Raw genomic sequence first — 26,913 nt, forward strand, 5'->3', positions numbered from 1 at the left:
CAAAAATTATCTTGAAAAAAGTGAATAAATATGAAAGATAAAGTAAATTAGAATCTTATATTTAGAACTAAAATAAAAATCAAACAAACTCTTATATTAAGAACAAAAGTTCCTTGCTCTTCTTGTTGCATGAAATTAAACTTACTTATAATTATCATAATAAATTTGACAACATTATTAAATCAATAAGACAAATAAACATAATGCCGTACTTTTTAGCCCCCAGATTCATTCGTTATACAGATACGGCATGGAACAAGGAAAATTCCTAGCTGATCTTGATTATTTGCCTACCTCCCCTTTGTACAATAATAACAAACCTAATTTTTTTTCAATTTAAATATAAAATTTGAGTAGTATTTTTTATGTATCTTGTTGGCATGAAACATGGTCAAAATTATTGTAATTAAATTAATTCAGTTACATGCAAACATTTTTCATAAAGTATTAAATGCATCAAAGAAGATGCTCGCATCTTTGGAACAAAAATTGAAGATAAAAAAGGCTAGGTAATGTAATACTCCTCTAGTCCTTAATATAAGACTTATTTAACTAATTTGATTAGATCAAAAAAGTTAGGTAAGTTAGTTAATTATAAGAAATATGATATGTTTTTCCTAAAATACCATAATCATCTTTTTTAATATCTTCTCTCCCTCTTCTATTTGATTATGGTTGAGAGAATATCCATAAGGCTAATTTAGAGAAAATTGATAAATATAAAAAATATGTCTTATATTTAGAACCAAAACTACTCAATAATTAGGTCCTATATTAAGAACCGGAGGAGTATTTATATATCTCAATAATAATTTTTATTAATCTCACTTATTCTTTTTAAAAATACATATCACCCGCACTAAGCCTCACGTCACATCTATATTTTAATTATTATATTATATTATAGAGAAAAACTTAACAGAGTATTTTATTTAACGAGGTTACTCAAATATATGTCTGACACGAAATTATCGTCATAAACAATAATATAAAAATTTTACAAATTTAAAACCCTTTGTAATAATATCTATTTTAATATAATAATTATCTCAACACACAAAATTTAATTTGAGCCGCTAGCAGATCTTATGGGTTTGTCTGTATGCGAGCATCAGAGATTTCGGCTGGACAAGTGCTTATCTATTTAATTAGAAATTTATGCACGAATGGGATTGAGTTTAGCCAAAAGAGCTAATCCCACAACATGGCAAATCAAATTTAGAATCCCTACTAGTAGAGGTGTTCATATTTAGTATTCGATAGTGCCTCAAATAGGATTACCTGTAATAAGAAAATACATGTACCTAGAAAAATTTTTTTTATGTATTTAGTCACATGAATGATAAGATCAGATATAATGATATGTTAATCAGCGGTGACTATAAATATAAATTATTGAACACATAGCTTAAAAAAATTGAAGGAACGAGATCTTTAAAATTTAAACAATTAAGTCAGATACAAAATTTAAATTTTAATTATTTTCAAAAGCTTAAAGCACATATAGCGTAAAAGGACTTTTTTTTCCCCCTTTTGGGAACAAGACAAAAGGACATTAAATAAACAAGAGCTTACAAAGCAAATTGACTTTGCTGTCTCTAGAGAGAACCCGTGCACCATCGCCGTAGGTTTTTCCAATCTTTAAAAGAGTTTTGTTCCTTTTTCAACTGAAAATTGAAACAATAAATAAAAGCAAAGCTTGACTTGCTCTCCCCAGTTTCATTGACTTGCGTGGACGAGCTTCTCTTCATCCATCCTCAAGCTTCTTTAGATCTGCCTTGCATTTCGTCCCACCTCATTTCCTCCGTTGCCTTGCATCTTGAGTATTTTCCCCCAAATTCTGTATATTTGATACGTTTTACTATTGTATTTTCCCCCATATCGATGGTAAATGTTTGAGTTCGATATGAGATTTTGGATCTTCTGGATCTCATTTGATTCCAACAAGAAATTGAAAAGTCTCCGCAATTTCAATGCCTTAAGTCGACCTTCCCCATCATCAACCATCTCTTTCTTTGCCAGCCACTGGAATATCTTCTCTCCCTCATGAGATTAAAGATTCTCCCCCACTCGCCGTTGAATTGAAATATACCGAATAAGAACTCCACAAGCTATAGTTGATGCCTCATTCCAACACCGCTAACAACTTCTTCACCCTTACCATGACGTCCATGGCCATGGCTTCCCACAAAATTTTGTTGCTCTTGCTTATCAGCTTCCTCTTTTCTCGTACAACTGAGGCACAGGTCACTTATCTTTACCACAACTGCTCTTCCAACAAAACCTTCACTGTCAATAGTGCTTTTCAATCGGACCGAATCAAACTCCTCTCTTCCTTAGCTTCTGCCAACACTGACTTCTCCAACGCCACCGTCATCGGCGGCGGCGACACCATCTATGGCCTCTTCATGTGCCGGGGTGACGTCAACCTCTCGATATGCCACCAATGTGTCGTGAACGCCACCCAACGATTATCTTCCGAGTGCAGAGTTTCGAAGGAGGCAATCATCTGGTACGACGAGTGCATGGTTCGCTATTCGAACCGTTCCTTCTTCGCCACCGTAGACACAAGGCCTAGACTCGGCCTCTTGAACACCGGCAATGCCACCCGGCCGAGCTTCTTACAGTTATTGTGGGACACGCTTAACTTTACGGCAGACGATGCAGCCAACGACGCTAAGAAATATGCCACAAGGCAAGCAAGCATATCTGGATACGGAACTATGTATTCTCTACTTCAGTGCACGCCTGACCTATCATCCCAAGATTGCAGAAAATGTCTGAGTGCTGTGATTGGAGACCTTTCATGGTGCTGTGTGGGAAAACAAGGAGGAAGAGTTCTATATCCCAGCTGCAACGTTCGCTATGAGTTCTATCCTTTCTATAATAACTCTGATGATCAGCCAGAAGCGACGACGCCTACACCGCCTGCGCTCCCTCCTCCAACAAATTCTCCAGATCCTCGAGGTAAATTCAACTTAAAAACAATTTTTATTGTTTGTTGAACAACTAATGCGCTTTTCTTATTTTTTTTTAAATGCGTATTTGGGTAAGTCTATTAAAGAAAAAGATTATGCTGATCTCGGCATCAAAATAAATTTTTAAAAAATAACATGACAGCTGGGGAAAATTGAATCTAATCAGAATGTGAATATGATCCCCTGGTCTTACGGGATACAGTCAATGATGTCATCGTTGAGAAGTGGAAGCATATGATGTTTTTGACTTTTTGCAGTAAAAGGGAAAGGTCAGTCAACAAGCACTATTGTGATAGTTGTGGTTTCTTTTGTTGGTGGTCTGGGGATATTTCTTTGTGTCGCCTACTATCTCTCAAAGAGTCTAATCAAGAAGAGACGCAGCGCTCTTCTCAGACAAAAATACTGTAAGCAGTTTTCGTTCTCAAACAAATTTTTATTTCCTCATAAAATTTGGCTCGTCCAAACAGCTTTTGTATCGATGCTTTTGTCGCTTTCAGCATCATTTACTATTTTTTATGTGTCTAGTTGGAAATGAAGGCAATAATTTAGAGCCTCTACAATTTAGTTTGGCCACTATTGAAGCTGCAACAAATAAGTTTTCGCATGAAAAATGTTTAGGCCAAGGTGGATTTGGACAAGTTTACAAGGTAACACATGTCATCAATATAAATGTTACACATAGACACATATAAGCACACATGTATACGTGTTTCTTCACTTTTAATCTAATCATCAATGGTTCTAGGGTGTTCTTTCAAATGGTCAAGAAATAGCTGTCAAGAGACTTTCAAAAAATTCTTGTCAAGGTGGAGAAGAATTCAAGAATGAGGTTTTATTGATTGCCAAACTTCAACACAGAAATTTGGTGGCCTTGCTTGGATTTTGCATAGAAGAACAAGAGAAAATCCTCGTTTATGAATATGTTCCGAACAAAAGCCTCGACTACTTTCTATTTGGTTTGACAATCTATACCTTCTTTAACTCTTAGTGAAATTTGTAGTTCATGCTATCAGATGTATGTTGGGGTTAATTGCCTATACATAGATTACCTTTATTTTGTCTTTACATATATAGTTACTCACAACAAATTAATGTACAGGCTCCCAAAAAGGCAAAGTATTAAATTGGGTTGAGCGTTGTAAAATCATTGGAGGAGTTGCTCGAGGAACTCTTTATCTTCATGAATATTCTCGTCTCAAAATTATACATCGTGATCTCAAACCAAGCAATATTTTATTAGATGATGAAGTGAATCCAAAAATCTCAGATTTTGGATTAGCTAAAATGGTTGCTATCAACACAAATGAAGGAAGTACAAATAGAATAGTTGGGACATAGTAAGTTCTAAATCTTTTCTCTTTAAGCTCTACATCTATTTTGATATTGTTGAATTGAATAAAGCAAAATAAGTGTTCCTAAGTTGAGATTGAAAAATTTACATCTCAACTAATGTCCTTATTATGTATTGTATGAAAACTTTATTATTGATTTTTTTTTCAGTGGTTATATGTCTCCAGAATATGCAATGTACGGACAATATTCTGAAAAATCAGATGTTTTTAGTTTTGGAGTCATAATGTTAGAGATTATCAGTGGAAAGAAGAATACAAGTCGTCATAGCCAATCACAGCATGCTGATGGCCTATTGAGCTATGTAAGTTATGATAATGTTTCTATATATAAAAGATTATTTTAACAATATTCTATAACTTTGTAAAATGGTGATAATTAGCTCTCCTTGATTGTCATAGGCCTGGAAGCAATGGAAGGAGGAAAAGTTGCTGGAGATATTAGATTCGAATATAAAAGAATTTGGATCATATAATGAAGTGATCAAGTGCATCCAGATTGGCTTGTTATGTGTTCAAGAAGATCCAGATACAAGACCCACAATGGCTGCGGTTGTTTCCTATCTTAGTAATGATTCCATTCAGCTGCCATTGCCAGAGGAACCTGCATTCTTTCTAGACGGTAGAATGGGGCCCAGTACCAGTGGAAGTAAGGAATCAGGCTCGACCATTGAAGTGTCTATGAGTGAATTCTTTCCTCGTTAATTAGGACCATGCTTTCATTTCTTCTCTTTCTTCAACACCCTACAAGAGACGAGCATTCTTATTTTAGGCACAAAAATTGAGATTTACAATTTATACTGTGCGAACGCTTATCCATACTATTCCATCGTAATTATTTAAAGGGACAAGTGATATTTTCTCCATGCATGACGTTAGTTTTTATAATGTTATTCTAATCATTTTTTATTCGGTTTTTATTCTATTCGACACAATAACAAAGTCCTAAGGCTCTCCGTTTGGTACTTGGGAATCTTGACACAGAGAATGGAATGGAACAACGATTCCTTGTTGAAGATGTTTGATACATGACTTAAATTCTCTGAGAATCAGATTTAATTTCAGCTAGAAGTCTTGAAACCCGGCCAATTCCTCCGTTCTTACGATGGAATCAAGACCTAGATGTCCAGAACTCCAGACAGATGTTCTTGTTATGATTGGATAAAAATTTATTAATAATATTAATTTGTTTTCATTCTTGGTTATAATTCAGAATATAAATGCAATGTTCGAATTCTGAAAATTCATCACAATAGGCCTCTTGAGCTATATGAGTTGTAACAAAAAGTATTTTCTTTCATATTACTATTTCTTATGCAATCATCATTATATCCCAGCCTTCAGATATGAGAATAGAATATTTACCAATATCATCATTAATAAAAAAACTCCGTCTATATAGTATAGCTGGTTCCAAGCCCGAATAAAAGATGAAAGTTGTGTTAGGTCCTCGTAACTAACATAAAACCCCGTCAAATTTTACTAACATGGATCGTAAGTTAATAAAGAGATGACAACCGATGATTCAAGCATCTTGTTATGCATGCTTGGTGGCAATGAAGAAAATTTTTCCATAATTGGACTCACATGAAAAAAGGATTTGGATCATGCAATGAAGTGACTAAGTGCATCCAAATTGATTTTGTTGGGTTTGAGAAAATCCAAAAAAGCCCTGCGATGTACGCTAGTGGGGACTTTCAGGTTGGTTTCTCAGAGACTCGCTTTTAGGGGGCCTTGTTTTCTTTCTCGAAAACGATGATATAGAACCATTCAACGCATAGTTGAGAAAGTAGGCAAAATTAAAGCACATTAAATTTATAGGTGTCGTAAATGACTTTGTGATTGAATCGACCTGGAAACTTCCCCACCGCTGGGCCCCTCTTCCCATCAAAGCTAACCAAATATCAGAGTCTCAGAGCAGTTGGTTGGGAGCAGATTCTCTCAGCTCATTTTTCTCAGTATCCTCAGAAGCTGAGCTGAGCCATTAATTCATTACGGGTGTGTTTGGATTGGTGTTAAGTAAAACTGACTTCTAGTCTAAATGATTTTTGTAACTGAAGTTAGAGTAACAATCAGTTAGTGTAATACGATTTATATTTAGATAAGTGTTTATAAAAAGACAATTAGAAAAATTAAAAGTTGTTTGGATGATTAATAAAAAAGTAAGTTTAGATGTATGAAAAGCACATAAAATTTATCGAATGTTAATGTTTTATATTATATGATATTAGTATGATAATTGTTAAAAAAGTAATTAAAATTATAATCATAAAATAAAAATATCTTTTGGCGAGAAAATTTTGAACATACATAGAATATAATTAAATACATATAATTAATTTGAGAAGATTAGAAAATTTAAATAAATTATTTTGAAATATTTATATTTATTTTTTTTCAAATTAATTTGCTTGACCTATAAACTAATATGTAGTCTAATAATATGTATAGGTATTTTTGAGAAATCATGTAATATAAAATATAATTAAATAATTTATTTAGCTTTTTAAATTTTTTAAATTAATCTATTGAATCTTATATAAAAGCATTCTCTTTCTGGGACAAAAAAGTAAAAGCATTTTGTTATTCACCCATGTGCACCCTATCAATTACGTTGCAAAAGTCACTTTCCGGAGCGTTTGGAAAAAAAGTCAATTTAAAACACAAGTTCGGGCCTGTTTGTTTCAGCGTTTCAGTGGGAGAAAAGTAGTTTATGGAGCCAAAACGTACGATTGTGTAAGTGGGATAACTTTGCAAACTTTTCCTACATCGTGGCTGTCTAATTTTGTTGCTTTTAAAACGCACTGAACCCTTAATTGCGAACATGACGTCGATCTTCTGCAAACTTTATCAGAAACAAAATTACCAAAGGAACATTTTACTGAAAGTAAATTACTTTGGAGGAATTACAACCAAGTCCCACAAAAGAGAAATAATTACCGAAAGATCTCAATAACAACCTCAACGCCTATAATAACAAGTCCTATAGTGAGAATAACAACTTCTAGGACTTATTTTTTAATTATTTTCCTTACTTGGGACCTCATTGTAATTCTCCCAATTACTTTCATGGCTTAGGTACTATTCCAGGTAAAATTAGTTCCACGTCATTTTTGAGGTAGACATGGGGTGAAATCCAAATAACATAAAAATCAAATTAATCAACGATACTCATAAAATTTTTCATGTTTTTAATTTCTTTCTCCTTAATTATTTTTCATGATTTGTTATATGTCAATTAAAGTAAATAATAATTAAAAATAAAGGTTATTAAATTTAAGAGAATAGAAAATTTTAGATATAAAAATAAATTTGAATAATATTATATATCTAAATATATTATTTAAGAAATTGAAATTGATAACAATTTAAGAAAAATATTTATAAATTTTTTAATTTTATTAATTGAAATCAATTAAAATATTTTATTTACATTTAAATATATTTACAAAAATATATTTTTTGACCATATAAAAATATAGATTGAAAATTTGTAAAACAAAAAGTAAATAAATAAATATTTAAAAAAACAGAGGAAAATCCAGCTGAAAGCCGCAGAAAGGCAAAAATGAAAATTAACTACTCCTAGCATTATCCATGCAAACGAATAATTTGGTTTCATTGTTTGTTTAGATAAAGAAAATATTTTGGATTAGTAATAAATGGTTTTGATTTGATTTGAATAATTTATTTTGTAAATATTGATGAGAAAAAAAATTATATAGTACTACCTCCAATCCTAAATATAAGAGTCAGTTAACTAATTGAGTAGATTAAGAAAATAATTTTAGTTAGTTATTTGTAATAAATAAGTATTTTTTTCTTAAGATGTATTTGCTAATCAAGTGTATTAACTAGAATTACCATTATTAGAAGAACTATTATGAAAAAAATACAGAAATATGAGAGACAAAGTGGATTAGACTTTTATATTTAGGGTTAAAATAAAAGTCAAATGATGTTTTATATTAAGAACTAAAGGTAGTATAAATTAAGAAGATTATAAAAAATATTAAATGGACGTACGCTTGGCATTTCGTTTGCATGGATAATGCTAGCAGTCGGGATTTAACTAGGGTTAATTTGGTATTTTTAAAGTTATATTTTAGTGTTTGGTCCCCATAAAAACGTATAATGTTTAAGATCCTTCTCGGTAAACATTAGTTTTATTAGGCCCTTGTATCAAATTTTCCCTAAAATAATTTCTACATGAATTTGCAAGTTCGAAAATTTTTATGCCCCCGAGGAAATTTAAGGAGGCGAAAAGCCTTTTGATATTTTTAAAAAGAACTCAAATCACACCGTCATTTTAATTCCTTCAGCCTGAAATTTAAAACTAATAGTAGTAAGATAAAATGAACAAGACAAAGAACTTCCAATAAACAACAGAGTAAAACTAGAAATCTCCTCCCCCCCCCCACCCCACCCAAAAACGATCTTTCCATCTATCTCTCTGTGCATCTATTTACCCATATACACATTTCCTCTCGGGTAACATTACTCTATGAGCCCAGAAACTGCAGTGAAACTGATACTTTAAAAGCAATGAACATTAACCCCAACTCAGCATCAATATACTTCAGATTTCCACATGAATATAGAATGAACCACGAAACCTGGACAATTGAATATATAATTCTTTCCATTTTTCTGTTTGCTCCATGACTAGCATTACGAATTAAACCAGAAAATATGTAAATTAAACTGAAATAAGAAACAATATAATACACCATCGGGTGTTATAAATCTTCCTCTTGTGCGTACATTATGCCCAGGTCGATCGATCCTTAAACTAATCTGTTAATCTTCTACAATGTGTAATGGCGCTACAACCCCGACGATAAGGATTCACTGTTGTCTTCATACGACAATCATAATAGGATCGTCCCCTCAAACTGCATGGGATTGTGTTTGCCTTGAGAGCTTCATAGCTTATGAACTTGGGTCGGAAATCTTCGGATAATGATTCATTATTATTAGGGTTAGGGTTTGATTCATCGTCTTCTCCAGTAAAGTTTCCTTCTGCAGCATTACCTAAGCTCAAGTATTCTTCAGAGTTATCTGTAGTCGAAGCCTTAGCAACCACCATGGCCAAGAACAATATCAAGAAAACAATAAGGCAAGATTTAAAGTCCATTATTTTTTTTTAATGAGGGATCCTGTGTATATTGCTTGCAGCTTGCTGATACAGGAATGGAGGAAGGCTTCGGAGGATTGTATATGAAGATGAGTCAGTTCTGGGACTTGTGATTTTCCGAGATTTCTGTTTAAAAATGGAAGGCATATTGTCTTTCATAACAAAGACTAACTGAATTTAGAATGGAAATTGGTTTTATAGTTACTTGCTACTAGTTTCTTAAGTTGTATTCTTGTTATTTTTAAATCTGATTTTTATTTAATCTTGTGATTTGGCATTTAAGTTTGTTTCTTCATTCCTTAACTCGATGTAATTTGGTTTTGATTGGTTTCCTTAGTTTTGTCCAAAATTTAACATTTTATCCCCTTGACTCTATTTTCGTCGAATATGCTGTTATCCTTTTATTTTATTGGAAAATTTAATTTTTTTTCTAAGTATTTAATTTGATAGTATTAAATTAAATATTTACTCTTTTCATGTCTTCAAATATTCAAATAATTCATGTTTTGCAAAAAGATGGATTCAAAAATATTTTTTGGGGGGGGGGTATATAAAATGTGAGAAGTTTGAATTCTTTGATAGATACACGAGGGGAAAATGTACATAGGACAGGAACATACAAAATTTATATCCCCAGATTACGTTGTACTGAAATATATATCAATTCACGTTATGAAGTTGCAATAGGACCAAAATTTTTTCAAAAAAAATTGAATCGGGCATTTTAAGGACTAATCGTACTCCATATATGTGTTTTGGCTTGCGGGGGTATAATTTTAATCTTTGTTAATTTCTATAAATAAAAATCAGTTACTTTGAATAAAATTTAACTGTGGAGATCACATATGAAGAGATACTACTAAGTTGCCGAAAAAATAAAGAGAGGGAGAGGAAGAGGAAGATATAATTTGGGGAAAATATAGAAAAATGATTTTTGAATTTGAAAATTCCCAAATGCTCCCCCAGACAAGCAAAATTCCAGTTTAGATGCCGTTAACCAAACTGAGACTTCAAATTTATTGAAATGATCATGTTGCCTTTTAATTTATTATTTTAAAAAGTTTCAATTCAGTTAATCACGTTACAGGACTTAGAAAAAATTCAATTTGAAAATTTTATTTGGTTACTTATACCTAAATACAGTGAGATGCATAATTTGCATTAGGAGAAGCCAGCCATTTGATCCTCAAAATTCCGATACGGCGGGAGAAATTGACACCTGGCGATGGTGGGACGGTGGGTTTCTCCAGCATTTTTTTGGGCCAGTTCTTTATGGGTTGGATATATAGGTTGCCGAAAAGGAAAAGACCCAAAAAAAAAAAAAACACAAGAGACATGCAATTGAGATCCTAACCACGAAAAAGACAACTATGATGGGAGGAGAAAAGGTCCAAATTTCTATCACCCCTCTTATTTATTTATTTTTTTTTTTAAGAAATAATAAAACAAATTTAGAAATTGCACTCTCCCTAACTGATTGTATTTACTTATTATTTGACACTTTTTTAATTTTTAAGATAAGGAATTTTATACAATTTATTGAAAAATTTATATTTACATATTTAATTGTTTTGTTGCCGACTTCAAAATTTAAAGATAGAAATTAATAATTTTAATTAAGTGTGATTTAGAAATATTATTAATTTTTTTCTAAAAAATTAAGACTCTTAACTAATAACCACATATTTTTTTCAGGCGAGGAACCATTAAAACTATTAAGTATTAACTACCTTCTTATTGTAATTCCATAAAAACTATATTATAAATAGAATTAAAGAAGTACTCGCATCATCTTAGTGATAAATGTAAAATCTTTTGTAATTTTAGAAAGAGTATTAAAACCTCGTTCGGTTGCCTCCCGCGCCCCTAAAAATATAAGCGGAGACGAATAGTTTCCAAAAATTCAAATGATTCGACTGCTTAAACAGTTCAGATTTTCTCTTTGATTTGTATGATTGCGAAGCTTGTGAGGATTTGTCCTATTTTGCTGCTCTAATATCCAGTTGAAGGTTCCTTTTCTTGCTTCGAGTTTTAAATTTCCTTTTCCCGTCTCTGGTCTGGCTTTGTTTGACTTTTCCAGACGGTCGGAGGTGTGTTGTAGATTGTGATTTTCTGTTTTGCTTGTAATTTTCTTTCTCGATTTCTGGACATCGGTGCTGAAAACAGAGTCATGTTTTTCTTTTTTATTTTTCTCCCTGTTATTCTTGTTGATTATGATAGTTGCGATTACCTTTATGCATATGATATTCGGCAATTTCTTTTACTCTTTCTTTTTCTTGGCCAAATCGATTTTCCTGAAATGGTTGAAATGAAATATGCATGCTTGAATTAAGCAAGTGGGTAAGTTGGGCTGACCGTCTACTTTTTGTGAAGGCTTGGTTATGGTTCTTTTCTGAATTATGGCTTTGTTGGTTCTGATTATTGAATTTGTGTACCTGGTAATTTTACCGTGCTTCGCTATTTAACTTAATGTCTACCACTCAAGACTCAAGTTTCTAGTTGTTGAATGTATATACCTGGAAATTGTACTGTATTTCTAACTTCTTGGATGGATGGTTGATCTTTTCATTGGGATGATAGATACTGATTCCAGAATATTGCAAAGAAAATTGTAAAGATAAATCTTTTGGGAAGTTGTGGTTTTTCTTTCCCTTCTGCTGAAAATTGTATGATGAATTTAGCAAATGTCAGAAATAGGAAATTTTCTTTTTCTCGTATAATAAAATTTTATATTTACACTAACTTGTAGATTTTTTCATGTAATTTTTTTTTCTGGATAACCTGTCAACTCTTTATCCCCCTCACCCTACTATCCAAGGGCCACGGTGATTGGTAACTGTTTTCCTTTTGTTATTCAGTACTTTTGCCATTGTGAATCTTTAGCATTTTAGTCAGGTATTACTGTGAAAAGAGATTGTTTATAATGCTTCTAACCTAAAAATTAAGTTTGTTGAGTTATTATTTTAATCAAGAACGGTTTTAGGATTGCTAATTCTGCTGGTATACAAGTCTGTTATGTTATTTTGACTATCTATGAAGAATTCAATTGTTTCACATGTTATGAACATTAACATGTGCAAAAATATCATTTAGGCTTATGCATAGACAGAATGATTTTAAATTATTACTTGTATTGCTTTACATGTAATGATTGATAATTAATTCCCTATGTCAGAGGTTTCCTTTAAGTTATGAACATCTGGACCCACTCTTCAATTATTGGAATTATCCTTTTTTTGTTTTTTCCCTCCATCATCTTCTGCCAGGCAAGGTTTGCCTCTTTTAATGACCGGCTATGACTCTTTCTTCCTTTGATGTGTATAGTGATAATTTCATTTGACATGAGGTATATTTAAGGTTGTGTGATTTGGATACAGGAATATTGTAAACAAGATGAGTACTCATTCTGTTGGGGGCGATTCTCCTGGAAGTCAGCAAAGGGGTGCTGTCGTGGGCTTGGATCTTAATAGGGCTCCACCTCGTGCTAATCATTTGCAAGAGGGACCTTCAATTGTATCAGAATCTCGTGTAGTTCAAGCTGTCCAGCAACCACAGTTTATGCAGCCTATTGATGTGGAGGCTACTGATGATGATGTTATTGAATCTACACGAAGTGCTTTTGTTGAGGTATGCCTGTCCCTTGGATATAGTGCTGATTCGATATTGTCATTCTATGTTTGATTTTTGGAGGCTAACCTTATTTATGTGGTTCTTATTCAATTTAGGCTAGAAATAATTCAAGAAGAAATCGTGGGAGGACTATAATTGATGTGGATTTAGGTAGCATATTATTCAATCACTTTACCTTGTTGAGCATGTTTTCTTATTTGATGATAATCTCTACAACTATCTTGTTCATTAGAAAGGTTTTCCAAATCAGTATGATCAGATTACTTGCTCTCCACAATGTCTCATTTTTCGCTACCTTGTCCATTGGAAAGGATCCTTGGATTAGATGCTACTTAGAAGAATTCCTCGCTTAGTGTTGGAGTCATATAATGTGCTTTACTCTCTGGAAGAGAATTCCTTCAAGTAGGGAAGAACGATGGAATATAAGAATTAATAGATTTTGAGGAAACCTAACTTATTTTTGTATTTTATTTACTCTCTCTTAGATTACTTAATAGGAAGCAAAGCTTAGTTTATAAATAGCTTATGATAGCACTTGCGTAAAATAGACTTTGATGAATGAAAGAAATATGTTTACCTCACCTAGTATCTGATTCCTCTCTTCCTCCTCATCCTGTCTCTTCCCCCTCCTTTCTACACCTCTGTTCCTCTCTTGCCCTCTCCTGTTTCTATCACTCTCTTCCATAACTCTGCATTAGAGCAAGTGTGTGTGAGTGTATGTTGCATAAAAAATGCTTACCACTAGAATCCTGAGTTTTGATGGATTGGCATCTCTCACAGCTCTTGTCAACTCAGGTTGTCAAATCTTTTTTGATGACACACATATTCCTAAGATTGGTTGTGGTTAACATCTCTTTTTCATTCAAAATAATTGCAGATCATGTAAGTCAGGTGACTGAAATTTCTCCCAACGACTGCAGAGGAGATTCTCTGTGCCAAACAGTTCCTAATTGTGATGTATATATAAACTTGGAAGGAAGTAGCAGTTCTGAGGTATTAGAATGTTTCAATCTGTGTCGTATTTCATTTTAGCTTGTGATTGTTGTTTCTTTAATATTGCTTTGATTGACAATTGGCTATTGTTTTGAATAGACGTCAGTGTTCTGGTTAGTGTGCATTGTTCTTATTGTTGTTGTGATTGGTGAACGGCTATGCTTTATCCTGTAATATGTTGGGATTAGAGTGGTAAATTCTTAAAATACTTCAAAGAAACTTGAAAAGGAAGCAAAATGTTTAATGAAGAAAATTTTTTGTTCCTTACTCAAACTATAATTTACACAAAATTCTTTTTGACTTTTCTCTCATCCCTCATCCCTCACGCCACCCATTACTCTCACCATCTTGTCCGTGTGCATGCACTCTTTGCCTTGGCTTCTGATTCAAACTGCACACACTAATTCCCAAGTCCCATATTTATACCTCCTATATGTCCATTTTATCTTTGCAACCAGGTCCTTGTTGATTTTTCTTTTTCACCACTCCACACACAACCAACAATAAAGCTTTGGGAGGAACTTTAAAGGAAGAAGCTTATCATCTCTTTATTGGAAGGTTCATTTGGTTGTTTTAGTCCTAGTCAAGGGGATACTATATTTTGAAAGCTTCATTATGCCAGACATCTCTGATAGAGAAGTTCATGAACTCGAGCCCCTTTTACTTGTTCATGGACCAATTTGTCTTTCTCCTTTAGATATGCGTTTTAATTTTGAACACTAGCTTTTTTGATGTTTAGTCTTGCAATTCCCATTCATTCTTCTCTCAAAAGGTTGTTGTGTTCTCTTGGTGACCCAGCTATATTCCGTATGCAGTACATCATCTCAGCATAACTGGATTTTCTTTGTATTACCTGCTGAATCAAATTTTGACATTTTCCCCTTTTTCATTTCGCCATGGTTTCCACATTAGCTTTATTTATTTATTTTAAATAAGAAGTATTTTGTCCTAAAAAATAACATGTAAATTGTCAGTCTATTATAATAGTTATTGCGGACATGAACAAATAGAATCTTATACTGTGGAGATGTTTATGGAATTGAAATTGCTAACCTGATTATTCCATTTTGTAGAGGGAGGAAAATATAAAGTCAACTGAACCTCCAAAGGAGCCTGTCTTTCATTGCCCAATATGTACAAAACCATTTGTGGAAGAAGTGTTGACAAGGTGTGGTCATATATTTTGTAAGAGATGCATTAAGGATACTTTAAAAGCACAAGGCAAATGCCCTACATGTGAGCAGAAGGTTACTGCAAAAGGGCTCATAAGGGTGTTTCTACCATCAACTGGCTCTCCTTAAAATTAAATTGAGTTTAAAATCACCAAAATTCGAACTTTTGATACTGGCAGTTGGAACCCCAGTTGTTTCTTTGGGTAACAAGCTATATATTATATGATACTTCTGAATAACTTGGGCTGGAGATGGGTTTGGACACAACTATTTACTTCCTTCATGTTTCTTTAGCCCCAAATAGAATATGTTGGCCTAATTTTAAATTCGGATTCTTAAAAGATTATTTTTGCTCTTGGGTTTTCAGCCCAAGGAAAAAATCTCTCATAAAATGGGCCAGTTCTTATTTTCCACAAATTATTTAGCTTGTAAAATTCCGAACTTCTACACAATTGTATTCTTATTTAGCATGTCATATGACAAAGTTGGGGAAGAAAAAAAAATCAACACAGAACTGTGCAGTTTGGACCATAAAATCTCGGAAGAGAAATTGGCTAATGATTTTAAGGTAAAATTGTAACGACTGTACTACTGGCGTGCTCTGGACTGTAGCCCTCATTTTGCTATTATTCTGTTGTATTTATCTGTGCATCAAATCGCTCAAGAAAGCTCAGTTCGAACAAATACTGCATGATGGTGAAAATGTGAACATGAGAACTAAGAAAAATAACTTTTAATATAATCAATCAATTGTATATTGGGACAAAACATGTGCTGGTTTCGCAAATCCTCATAATTACTAGACCAAAAAAAGGCTTTTCTTCTATAGTCACTTAACATGAGTTATTGATGATATGATTTTCTTATGTTTTGTCACAAAATAAGATTCATTCCAAAGAAGACATGATAAGCTCTTGCATATAACTGATTCGCATTGGAGAGCTTTTGATGAATTATTACTGAGGTAAATGTGTCCTACTTCAGTTATTTCTGACTTTCTGCCTCTTATTACATGGAAACAAGGATTTTTTGCCTGATAAAGGAAATCCTCAGAATAAAGCAAAGCATAGCTGTTTGGTACATGGGAAATTTAAATTTAAATTTTGATATCTTGAATGCTATTAATGACATGATTAAATATAAGATATATATACAAATTTAAAACTAATGCGCCCTATATGTTCTCTAAATAAGGATGGTAGTTTTTTTTTTTTTTTTGGTGGAAGGATGGTAGTTCTTTTATATCCTCTTCTGTTAACCTTTTTGATGCTTTAGACTTATTACACAACCATATGCTTTTGTGTTTCTCTGTGATCTTTCATAACAGGACTCTTCAACTGCAGTATGTTTTCAGTGAATGCTGCTCTGATTTTTCTTAAGACTTCTAGAAGGAAGAGGAAGTAGACCAAAGCATAGTTAAAAGATAAGCTTTAATTTTAGCAAGTTTGAGGGCAAAAGTAATTGATTTCCACTTTCCAGGCACAAAGTTATGGCTTCTTGGAAGAACAATAAGCTTCTTTTTCATAGAGTCTACGTGCATTTGAGTTCAGTATATTTTGTTTAAGAATTTTCTTAGCATTTTATTTTGCTTTTCCCTATGTCTAATTTTCTTTTGCTGCCATGTAACTCGTGTTGTGCGCATTCATATTATACTTGAACATTTTTATTTGCCCATAGTTGTGTCTACATTTATAGATTTTAGTGCTTATACTTGATTGTCTTTGGTTCATAAGCTTGCTAAGATGCTTATTTATCAGAATGAATCCTTGTTCAATGTTTCATCTGCTGTACGTTTGGGCCAAGACAGAATAATATTTATCCAGCTTGATGTGATATTTATCTATACATGTAGAAGTCCTCTATATTTCAAGTTAATTTGTTATACTGAAAGTCAATATTACATTATGTATCATGCTAATCCTTAGGAGTATGAAAGCTAGTAATACCATATGCTAGTGGACCTATTATTGTTAATTCTTAGTTCGTGCTGGGGTAGAAATACAGTTAGTTACTATATACTCATCTGTGATTCTGTGTCATAAGGAATTTACTTGTGTTGTGAAAAATGTACCAAGAGACCAAAATGATGGGCAGAAACTTGTGTTGACGCAGTTGGTATTATGTGCTGCATTTAGTATCGTGGGAAGGTTTGTGAAAAGACTGCTTAAAGGCTATAGTCCTTTGAATTCATCCACCTTATTGAGATGTACCATTTTTTTTTTGGGGAGTGTTCTGCAGGCATGTTTTATATATTGGAAGGTATATGCCATAGATGAAAGGAATAGAAGTGCTGTGTCTTACTTCAAAAGAATAAAAGTGGTTCGGGGTTTGATTGTCAACTCTTGTATATAAAGCAAACCTAATTGGAAAGAGTCTAACCTTTGGCCTCATCGCACCCCGAGAGAGATTAGTCTCTATTGTTTGCAGAAAATACTTTTAGTGTCACAAAAAAAGAGAAAAGATTTCTCCTTCTTACTTTTGTTGCAACTTTGTTGAGCTTCTGAAGCATTTATTAAAAAACAGAAGTGAAAACCAGGAAGCTTTGAGATAATAGTCCATTATGGGTATATTAGTTGAGGGGTTTTGCACTTGTAGTTTATGAACATGCATGGATTGATTTTTATGGTGAGTGGGAACATTTAGACAATTTTGAAAGCAGCATTAAATTTATGCACTCGGCGCCTATGTAAAGCAGAAATGAAGATTGCCAGTAGACTGACTATATGATGTGCAAAATCAGATCATATTTGAAGGCCTGGAGGAACATGATGAATAATGAAAAGGGAATAATCCTGTAGTGTAATTTGGGAAATCTATTTTGGTGGAGGAATAAGTGTTTGTGTTGTGCCACTTCCCTGCTCATGGCATTAAACATTAAAAGCCAGCTTGAAGAGATGCACATAGTAGTTCCATGCCTATGTTACGAATTTCAGTAGCAACAAATCCTTGAAACAGCAAGATCTTGTAATGCAGGAACGGTTTGTGTAGGTAGAAATGCTAATCACACTTACTTAAATTTAGGAACCACTTGACACAGTTTTTTTCTAATTAAAAAACCCATTCACTTTTTTAATAATTAATATTAATGAAATACATATTGGGCTTAGCCCATTAATTCACCATGTATAGGCATAAAACCTAACATTTCCGATAAGAAAACCACAAAGAATGTACTTTGAAATAAGATTTGGTTCTAGAAAATGAGTTAATTTCTCATCATATGACAAATTAAGGTACGAATTCCACCTAAAACTGGAAAAAATGCCCACATTTAGGTCCTATTTGATATGAAGTATTGAAAGCCAAAGATTAAGATTGGAACTGGAAATGCCCACTAAAAGTGTGTTTGGTATGTAAAATTGTTTGTTATTTGAGATTGAGTACCTAGTGGAATTGGAGAATATTATGAGAGGAGGTGGTATTAGAAATTTAATCGTAGGATTGGAATTTTTTCGCACCAAATGCCCTCCCCTCCAAATAACGAGGGCTTTCTTAATAATGATATTATTATAGTCATGTTGCAATTTACAATTAATTCTAAAAAAAAGTTGATGCAATGATTCCTTCTAAATATTATTTTAAAACTCATTCCCACTCCTAATCCCCCCCCAACATCTAATCCCGTTTTCATTCCCAATCCATCAAAATTGAAACCTACCAAACATGACCTTAATGCCCATTAATACTTCGAATATGATTGTTTCCAATAAGAGGATATTTATACTTAGAGGGAAAAAGACCAACAACATATTGGTATTATGGCAAATGGTGAAATTTTTATAATGAATGGGTAATTTTTGAAGTGTTTAGAGAATTTTTTAAAATAAATTTTAGAATGTAAAAAGATATTTTAAGTCTATATTTTTATGCTAAACTTTTACATAGCCAACATTTTTCAAAGGTTAAAAATCATTTTTGTCTCAGAAGTTTTTGCGAAAGAGCTAAGTACCCAAAAGTTTTCTTAAGAGCAGTGTTGCCCAAGTTGAAAAATCATAGCAATGTCAACCTTATCCTAGCAAACTTAAATGGTCAATGGGTAGTTGACCCAACATGCTAAGGTGGTTATGCTACATAGGATATCATACCATGTGTTATTATTCTTTCCTTCACTCTGTTTTCCCTTTTGTAGCCGTTCTTCCTCTTTCAATACCAATCTTCTAGGCCCACACAATCTGATAGTCACTTTTTTTGCCCCCCAAATAGAAGAAGGTTTCATTGATAAAAAAATTATGTACAAATTCAATTCCAATATAAAGAGTGCTAAAGTCAACAATTGGTGCAAGTAATTAAATACAAAATCATGCAACAAGCAAGTTAGTAAAGATGACTACAAAAATCCTTTGCCTTCTTGATATGATCAGTAAAGGGAATAGCCTCATTGACTAGCCTATAGTTGTGGACTCTTTCTTTATTGAAGATAAAATTATTCCATGCATTCCATAGCTTCCAACATAGAATTTCAAACATGACACACCATCATGTATTACTTTTCCTACAAATGAGATTTTCTTTAAACCACTCCCTTAAGCATAGCGAATTGAAAAACACCAAGTATGAAGAGAGAATAGTCGATTTCCAACATTCTGCAGCTGAACTACATCGTCTTAGAATATGATTGATGTCTTAAATACTAGAGTACCAGACTTCATAGGTAGAACTACTTGCCATGTGCCTTCTTGTCCTCTCCCAATTTGTCAATAGCTTCCCCCCATCATTAACCAAAGAAAAGTCCTTACTCGGTTAGGTCCTGGCCAACGCCACACTAAATCCCATTTGCTGTCTTCATCATTTAGTTCATGTTGGACAAGTAAGCTATAGATTGATTGTACTATAACTTTGCCATTGCTTTCTAGATGCCAAGTGCATCTTGCTAGTGGATTAACACCTGTGGACACAAGTGGTATAATATGTTTGGGGGAAGTTTGTTTGCAAATTGCTTCCAATCTCATTGGCCATTAGAGGTGACAAAATGGTAGATTGGTATGCATAATTTGGTGTCATTTAATGGCACAAAAGGTAAATGCTTCGGTGATCCGTCCCGGACAGTGTCTACTAGCCATCTCCAATACTCTACTTGACACCCAATATTGCATCTGACCAGATTAATTAAAAGGCTTCTTCATAGGTGTGAAGCTATCTTAACTTGAGGCAACTTATTGCAATTAGGGTGCCACCCATATTTTTCCCCAAGTATTTTAATTTGCAAAAGATCCAATTTTAACATAATTGCTACAACTAATTTAATTAGAAAGGTTGAGTTTTGCTGCACCAGATTTTTTATACCATACCCACCACATTTTTTTAGTTGACAAACATCACTTTATTTGACTAAGGGAATACCTCTACGATCTTCAGTAGACCCCCAAATGAAGTTGTGTATGAGACTTTATAGCTTGGACTTGGTTAAAGCTAAGAGTCTAGTAGTTTACGTCACATTCAACAGTATCACAGAAAGCATTGATTGCATAGAGACTTACACCAAGGTGATCCTACTAGCAAGAGACAAGGATCTTGCCTTCCAACTTGATAGTTTTTGTTGCACTTTCTCTTCAATATGGTTGTAAGTATCCTTTGTTACATGATCATGCAATAGTGGCACGCCAAGATAGTGCCAGGGTGTGTTGTTCGCTAGTATCCCAGGTGTAGACAATGGAAGTTGTTGTGTGGATGTTCACATTCTTTGAAAAGAAGACTCTTGTTTTTGACTTGCTGACTTTGTGTCCAGATACTTCGCAAAATGCATACAGCAAACTATGGGTCATACTGATTTGTGATGCCACTGTAGTGCTAAAAAGAATTAGATTATCTGCAAAGAACAAGTGGGACAACAACATACCATTTTTACCTATACAGATAAGATGCCATACCCTATTTTTACTTCTTTAGTTACAAAGTGCAAAAATATATGGTGAGAGTAGGTCTTGTTGAATCCTATGTTGTGGATAAAACACATTACTTGGTTTGCCATTTCATATTACTTGAATACTTGCCATGGTGATGCATCGCATAATAAGAGTGATAAGATTATCTATAAAGAACAAGTGGGACAATGGTAGATCATTTTTCGTTATATAGATAAGATGCCATACTCTATTTTCTACTTCTTTAGTTACAGAGTGCAAAATTATATAATAAGAGTAGGTCTCCTTGTTGAATCCCATGTTATGGATAAAACACGTTACTTGGTTTGCCATTTCATATTACTTGAATACTTGCCGTGGTGATGCATCGCATCATGAGAGTGACAAGATTATCTATAAAGAACAAGTGGGACAACAATAGATCATTTTTCCCTATACAGATAAGATGCCATACTCTATTTTCTACTTCTTTAGTTACAGAGTGCACAAATATATAGTATAAGTAGGTCTCCTTGTCGAATCCCACGTTATGGATAAAACATATTACTTGGTTTGTCATTTCATATTACTTGAATACTTGCTGTGGTGATGCATCACATAATGAGAGTGATAATATTATCTCATAGCTTTGCTTCTTGTGAAATATCTTTGATAAAGTCCTATCGGAGTCTGTTGAAAGCTTTTTTGAGATCCACTTTGATTATCATCTAACTAATTTTCCTAGTCTTATGTCACATTGAATGGATAGCTTCTTGAGCTATTATGATGTTATCCATAATATTTCTCCCTTTAATGAAGTTGGCTTGGGGAGCTAAAGCAAGTGCTGGCATTAACTGCTTGAAACAGTTGGCCATTAACTTGGTAACTAGCTTATAAATAGTGGTATATAAGCTAATTAGTCTAAATTCTCTTATAGTTTGAGGATGATCTACTTTAAGGATGAGAGTGATCATGGTTCTATTTGACTTTGGCGCTATATCCTTCCCTTCAAATATGTTTTTAACCTCCTTATATAGTGTGTCACCAATAATTTGAAAGAACAAAGCATGAATTCCATATGCTCTTGTAGCTTTCAATGAATTCATCTCAAAGAGTGCCCTCTTGACTTTTGCTTTGGACACAGTACAATCAAAGGCGTTGATTGATAAGTCAGGGGCATTAAGGAAAAGACCTATGTACCTGTACTTTAGTTGTTGAATCTGACCATGTTCCAGTGAATAAATGTTCTGGAAATATTGAGATGCCATTTCACACAGCTTTGTTTAATCAGACTCCTACATGTCATTGTCATCTTTAAGCATCATGACTTGGTCCTTCTTCTGATCCATGCCTTCATGTGGTAACATTTAATATTTTGATCACCATCATGAATCTAGTGACTTTGACTTTTCTACAACTAGAGGACTTCCTCTCTTGAGCATAAATCTTCATCTTTGGTGAGGAGAGCTCGCTTAAGATCAAGATAATGCTATGATAAAGGATACTTTTCTTGAGCTCTTTGGACTCTAGAAATCTAATTTCTTACTTTCTTTTTGTTCTTTTTTATGACACCAAAGATATTCATGTTTCAGCTTTATGCTTCCCTAATAAAGGAGTTAATGTTTTCAACTGAGCTCTTTTCTAGATTCTAAACACGTGCAATGAGTTCTCCAAATTGTGGGTGGAGGAGCCAGGATGCTAAGCACCAAAATGACAGTGTATCCCTTTTGTTTGGTTGTGCTTGCATGATCAAGAGAGGCCTGTGGTCACTTTACAGTTGTGGTAAATGCATTACCCCCAAATTGGGCTACATAGAGACCCATTTATTATCACTTAAGGCCTGATCTAATCTGACCCTCAAGCCTCCTCACAGCCATGTGTATTTAGGCTAGAGAAGCCCAGATCAACCAACCTAGCATTTTAAACAAAGTTCTAAAACTTACAGCAGTTACACAATTTTTGCGAGCAATACTTTTTCTATCGTCAAGATCTATAGTAGCATTAAAGTCTCCTGTAAGAAGATATGGTTCATTATCTCTAACGTGAAACTTGAGAAGATCTCGCCAAAGATGTTCAAGCAATGTAATATTGGGACCACCATAGATGGCTATAAAGATAAGGGAATTTGATTCATTATCTCTTCTAATAGAAGTGTCGCAAATTGCTTATGGTGTGTGATAACCTATACAATCATGTGATCACACCTTAATAGCTATTTCCCCTCCCCCCCTAAGTAACTAGTGGCTTCAACTCTGTGGCAATTTTGATATCTAGTCTTCCAAAAAACTTGGTCAGCTTTGACACTTGAAATTATGGGCTTAACCAAGACAAACACGTCTGGCATATATCCTTGTAAAAAGGATTTCAAAACTCTCCAGAATTTACTAGAAGTTACTTCTTGGTAGTTCTACACAAAAATGGAGTTATTTATTAAGCAAAGGAAAATTAATGCTCCATCTCAGAGCTCTCTAGAATAGAGACTTTATGAGCAGCTTCTTTATAGTTTATCTCTTCATCTAAAAGGGCAAAGATACCTAGAGCTTCAGCTAGAGCCTTGGTTAATTCCTCAAAAGGCATCCCAATGGCATCCCTATACTTGGGCCTCTAATCATTTATCTTTATTGGAGATTGCAATTTAAATCCACCTTTTCTTGAGCTTCTGTCTCGTGCTTAGGGCCTTGTATTTTCTTTGCCCAATCTTGTGAGTGAGTCAGCCTTCACCTGAGACGGCCTAGCATGATAAGCTACTTTTATACCCTTATTGTCCATAGGTGTACCGTATCAGTGAGTGAAACAGTGGTGTGAATGCATGCTGCTAGGGTCAATGGTATTCAAGACTCTAGATAAACAATTAAATCAAAGATGGTTTTAGCTAGAGATTTTGAAGATTTGGCACCTTTTGTGTGACAACCGTCCTTTTAAAACCTATTTAGGTTAAATCAAAGAATTTATTTGAAAGATTAATCATGATAGAAAAGAAGAAACTTTAAAATTTCAAAATCACTATCATGGTTAAAAGAAATAAACTTATATTACGAGCCATATCAATCATTAACTTAGGCCTTAGATTTCCAGAGTCCAGAAATACCATTAAATCATTAGCCCAAACCACACTTATATTTCCAAACATACGAATTGACAAATCATTTTAATATAAGCTATAAAACCCATTAGTCAAAAGTTCACACTTTCAAAATAGTGTAACACGCAAAGTCTTAAAGACTTCTAGCGTTTTAACGGCCTCCCATATCAGATAGTAGTAATTAAATGTATTGATTCATAACATTAGAGTAGATGAGCCCTATGTGGCAATATATAACAAATTAGCACATAGAACAAAAGTCAGGAGGCTATACAAGCTACAACAGCACACTATACCTCAGGAGCCTTTCCTGACGAGCCACCACCTGAACTATTACCTGAAGATAATAGAAACCACGGGGTGAGACAAACACCCCAGTAACCAACTTTTCAACTCATCATATATACTAACATGTGCTCGTGAGGTTTCAAGTGGGATAATTATTAAATCTCAAGAAATATAGATATGTCAATAGAAAAATGTATATTCAGATAGTTTCAATCACCCAAACCCTCATTACGGGGGCTAACGCACAAGCCATATCCCTCACTAGAGGGGATCAATCAAACATATAGGCCTATCTCACACTTTAGGGGATGAATAAAAAGTCACAAAGGTCTATTCCTTTACTAAAGGTCTATTCCTTTACTATAGGCCTATCCTACACTTTGGAGGACGAATAAGAAGTTACAAAAGTCTATCTCTTACTCTAAGAATGAAGAAAGCCAACCAATGTGCACCAATGGCGGCCTTACCATGTGGTAGGATATGGCTCAATCCAAAATCTAAATAACAACCAATCATTCACAATATAATGAAAAATGTCTCAATCTTTTCTCAATATAATCCATAAGATATAAATCATATATATTTTTTCAGACTTCTCAATCACAATTCCAAAAATCCCACAAGAAAATTTCAATAGCTCAAAAGGTGTAACATATCTACTCGAGTTTCAAATAATAAATCATTATTTTAAAATAGCAAAATACTCACAAACAACAAATTAGCATATATAATAAGTAGAAAGTTGTTACCTTTTGCCAAAACAAAGGAAAGGATTACCACAAGGTTAATTTTTTACTCAACCAATAATTAATCTACACAATTAATGTAATTACATATTAATATAAGTTAATTAATCAATTATTTAAGCTTATATATTATTTAAAATTTTAATTTAATTTAAATTTTATTTTAAATTTCTACAACTCTTATAACCAAAAATTAAGTATTTTAGAACCAACTTATAAATTTTTCTAACAGGCTAAAATATTCATTTACATCTTCTGGATTATTTACTTTAATAAAAAGAATTTTCCAAAATTTTCAAATATGAAATTATTATATTTTAAATTCTAAAAATCTCATTTGAAGTTTAAATCTTAAAATCAAACCATCAAAAATTTAATAATACCTCAAATATTTATAAATAAATAATCTAATTAAAATTTTAATGATATAACTATCAGATTTCTTTTTCTTCACAAATAATAAAATTTTAGCTAAATTAATTATTTTAAAACCTCTAGTCATCCAATAAAACTAAACTGATTAAAAACTCAATAATATGTTAAACACCTCAAATAAATTATTTAACTTAATTTTAATCAGTGAAAAATATGATATAAATCATATATAACAGATTTTTCAACTAAAAAAATTAATTTAAGTACTAGAAACCAACAAATGGACAAAACTAAATCAATTAAATTTAACAATTCATTTACCTCTAAATTTCTATAGTCATCTATTGCCAAAACTCAAAACTTATCCCACATATAAGTCTCAACATTTTCTCTAATTACTATGGTAATACTACTATTAGGAAGCATAAAATGTATATGAAATATTTATGAAGAAATTTTGATAGAAAGAAGTAATTTCAGGTTCCTAAATTATCTTCAAAACTTATCCTCTCCTTCACCAGTACGCTCATCTTGCTCTTTCACACACACTATTCTCTATTTCCCTTTCTCTTATGCCCAAGGGAAAACTGGATTGTGGGGAGTGTTAAAATAACACTCCTACACATTTATTAGGCCCCCTCATAAATTCTCTTAACTCCCAACTCCTACTTTCCAACTCCTAACTTTCCATCTTCTTCTTTATTCTATCTTTTTCCACTGTATTTGTTGACTCTTCCCTTCTTCTTCTTCTTCTTCTTTTTTAAAAATAAAATATTATTATTTTATTATAATAATAAAATATTATTATTTGTTTTTTTATTAACATTTTTTTAAAGCTATAATAAAAATTAGGATATTACATTTTGACATGATACTTTTACCAGGTTTTTTCCCTTTGGTACTGGTGATTTTGAATGCCCTTCTATATTAGGTTTTTCTTGTGTTATAAATAATTTTACAGAACCTTTGTTTGAAATTGCTTCAACTCTATATTTCCATTTTGCTGATTATCAGTGTCGTCTGAGAAGGCTAGTACCTCAAACCTCTTACCACCAGTTGCACTTTTTTGGTGGCTCTTGTCAGTCTCCTTCCTATCCCCTCAACCAGTTCCCCAAGATTGTGTTGGTGCCTTCATTCAAGACCCAAATACCTGGTTCTCACGTGTTGTTTCAAATTAACCAAATAGGTCGCCATAAGCTGGTGATCTTAGAAAAATGAATGTTCCTATGGATAAATTGTTAAGTAACGACCTTGCACCACCCATGGTCCATAAGTAGGGCATTCTGATAATCAAATTCATTTTCTAGCTTGACCATGAAACAA

General features: G+C 33.2%; 3 protein-coding genes across 3 annotated transcripts; 2 read left to right on the forward strand and 1 right to left on the reverse strand.

Moving 5' to 3' along the window:
- Positions 1–1,973: 1,973 nt before the first annotated feature.
- Positions 1,974–5,215, forward strand: LOC114738157 (cysteine-rich receptor-like protein kinase 10). Its single transcript, XM_028926180.1, has 7 exons — positions 1,974–2,967; positions 3,236–3,382; positions 3,504–3,625; positions 3,724–3,934; positions 4,078–4,315; positions 4,479–4,632; positions 4,730–5,215. The coding sequence occupies exons 1-7, from the start codon at positions 2,121–2,123 to the stop codon at positions 5,030–5,032; spliced, it is 2,022 nt and encodes a 673-aa protein (XP_028782013.1). The 5' UTR covers positions 1,974–2,120; the 3' UTR covers positions 5,033–5,215.
- A 3,904-nt stretch (positions 5,216–9,119) lies between these two features.
- LOC114738162 (protein RALF-like 4) lies at positions 9,120–9,416 on the reverse strand. Its single transcript, XM_028926184.1, has one exon. The coding sequence runs from the start codon at positions 9,414–9,416 to the stop codon at positions 9,120–9,122; it is 297 nt and encodes a 98-aa protein (XP_028782017.1).
- A 2,078-nt stretch (positions 9,417–11,494) lies between these two features.
- LOC114738156 (E3 ubiquitin-protein ligase RNF4-like) lies at positions 11,495–15,770 on the forward strand. The gene is made up of 5 exons (XM_028926179.1): positions 11,495–11,547; positions 12,842–13,091; positions 13,190–13,244; positions 13,972–14,087; positions 15,161–15,770. Exons 2-5 carry the CDS (start codon positions 12,858–12,860, stop codon positions 15,386–15,388), a joined length of 633 nt encoding a protein of 210 aa, XP_028782012.1. The 5' UTR covers positions 11,495–11,547; positions 12,842–12,857; the 3' UTR covers positions 15,389–15,770.
- Positions 15,771–26,913: the final 11,143 nt, after the last annotated feature.

Source organism: Neltuma alba, unplaced genomic scaffold (genome assembly GCF_004799145.2).
Source record: "Neltuma alba isolate B1F8T4 unplaced genomic scaffold, ASM479914v2 tig00013549_pilon, whole genome shotgun sequence".
Classification (NCBI taxonomy): Eukaryota; Viridiplantae; Streptophyta; class Magnoliopsida; order Fabales; family Fabaceae; genus Neltuma; species Neltuma alba.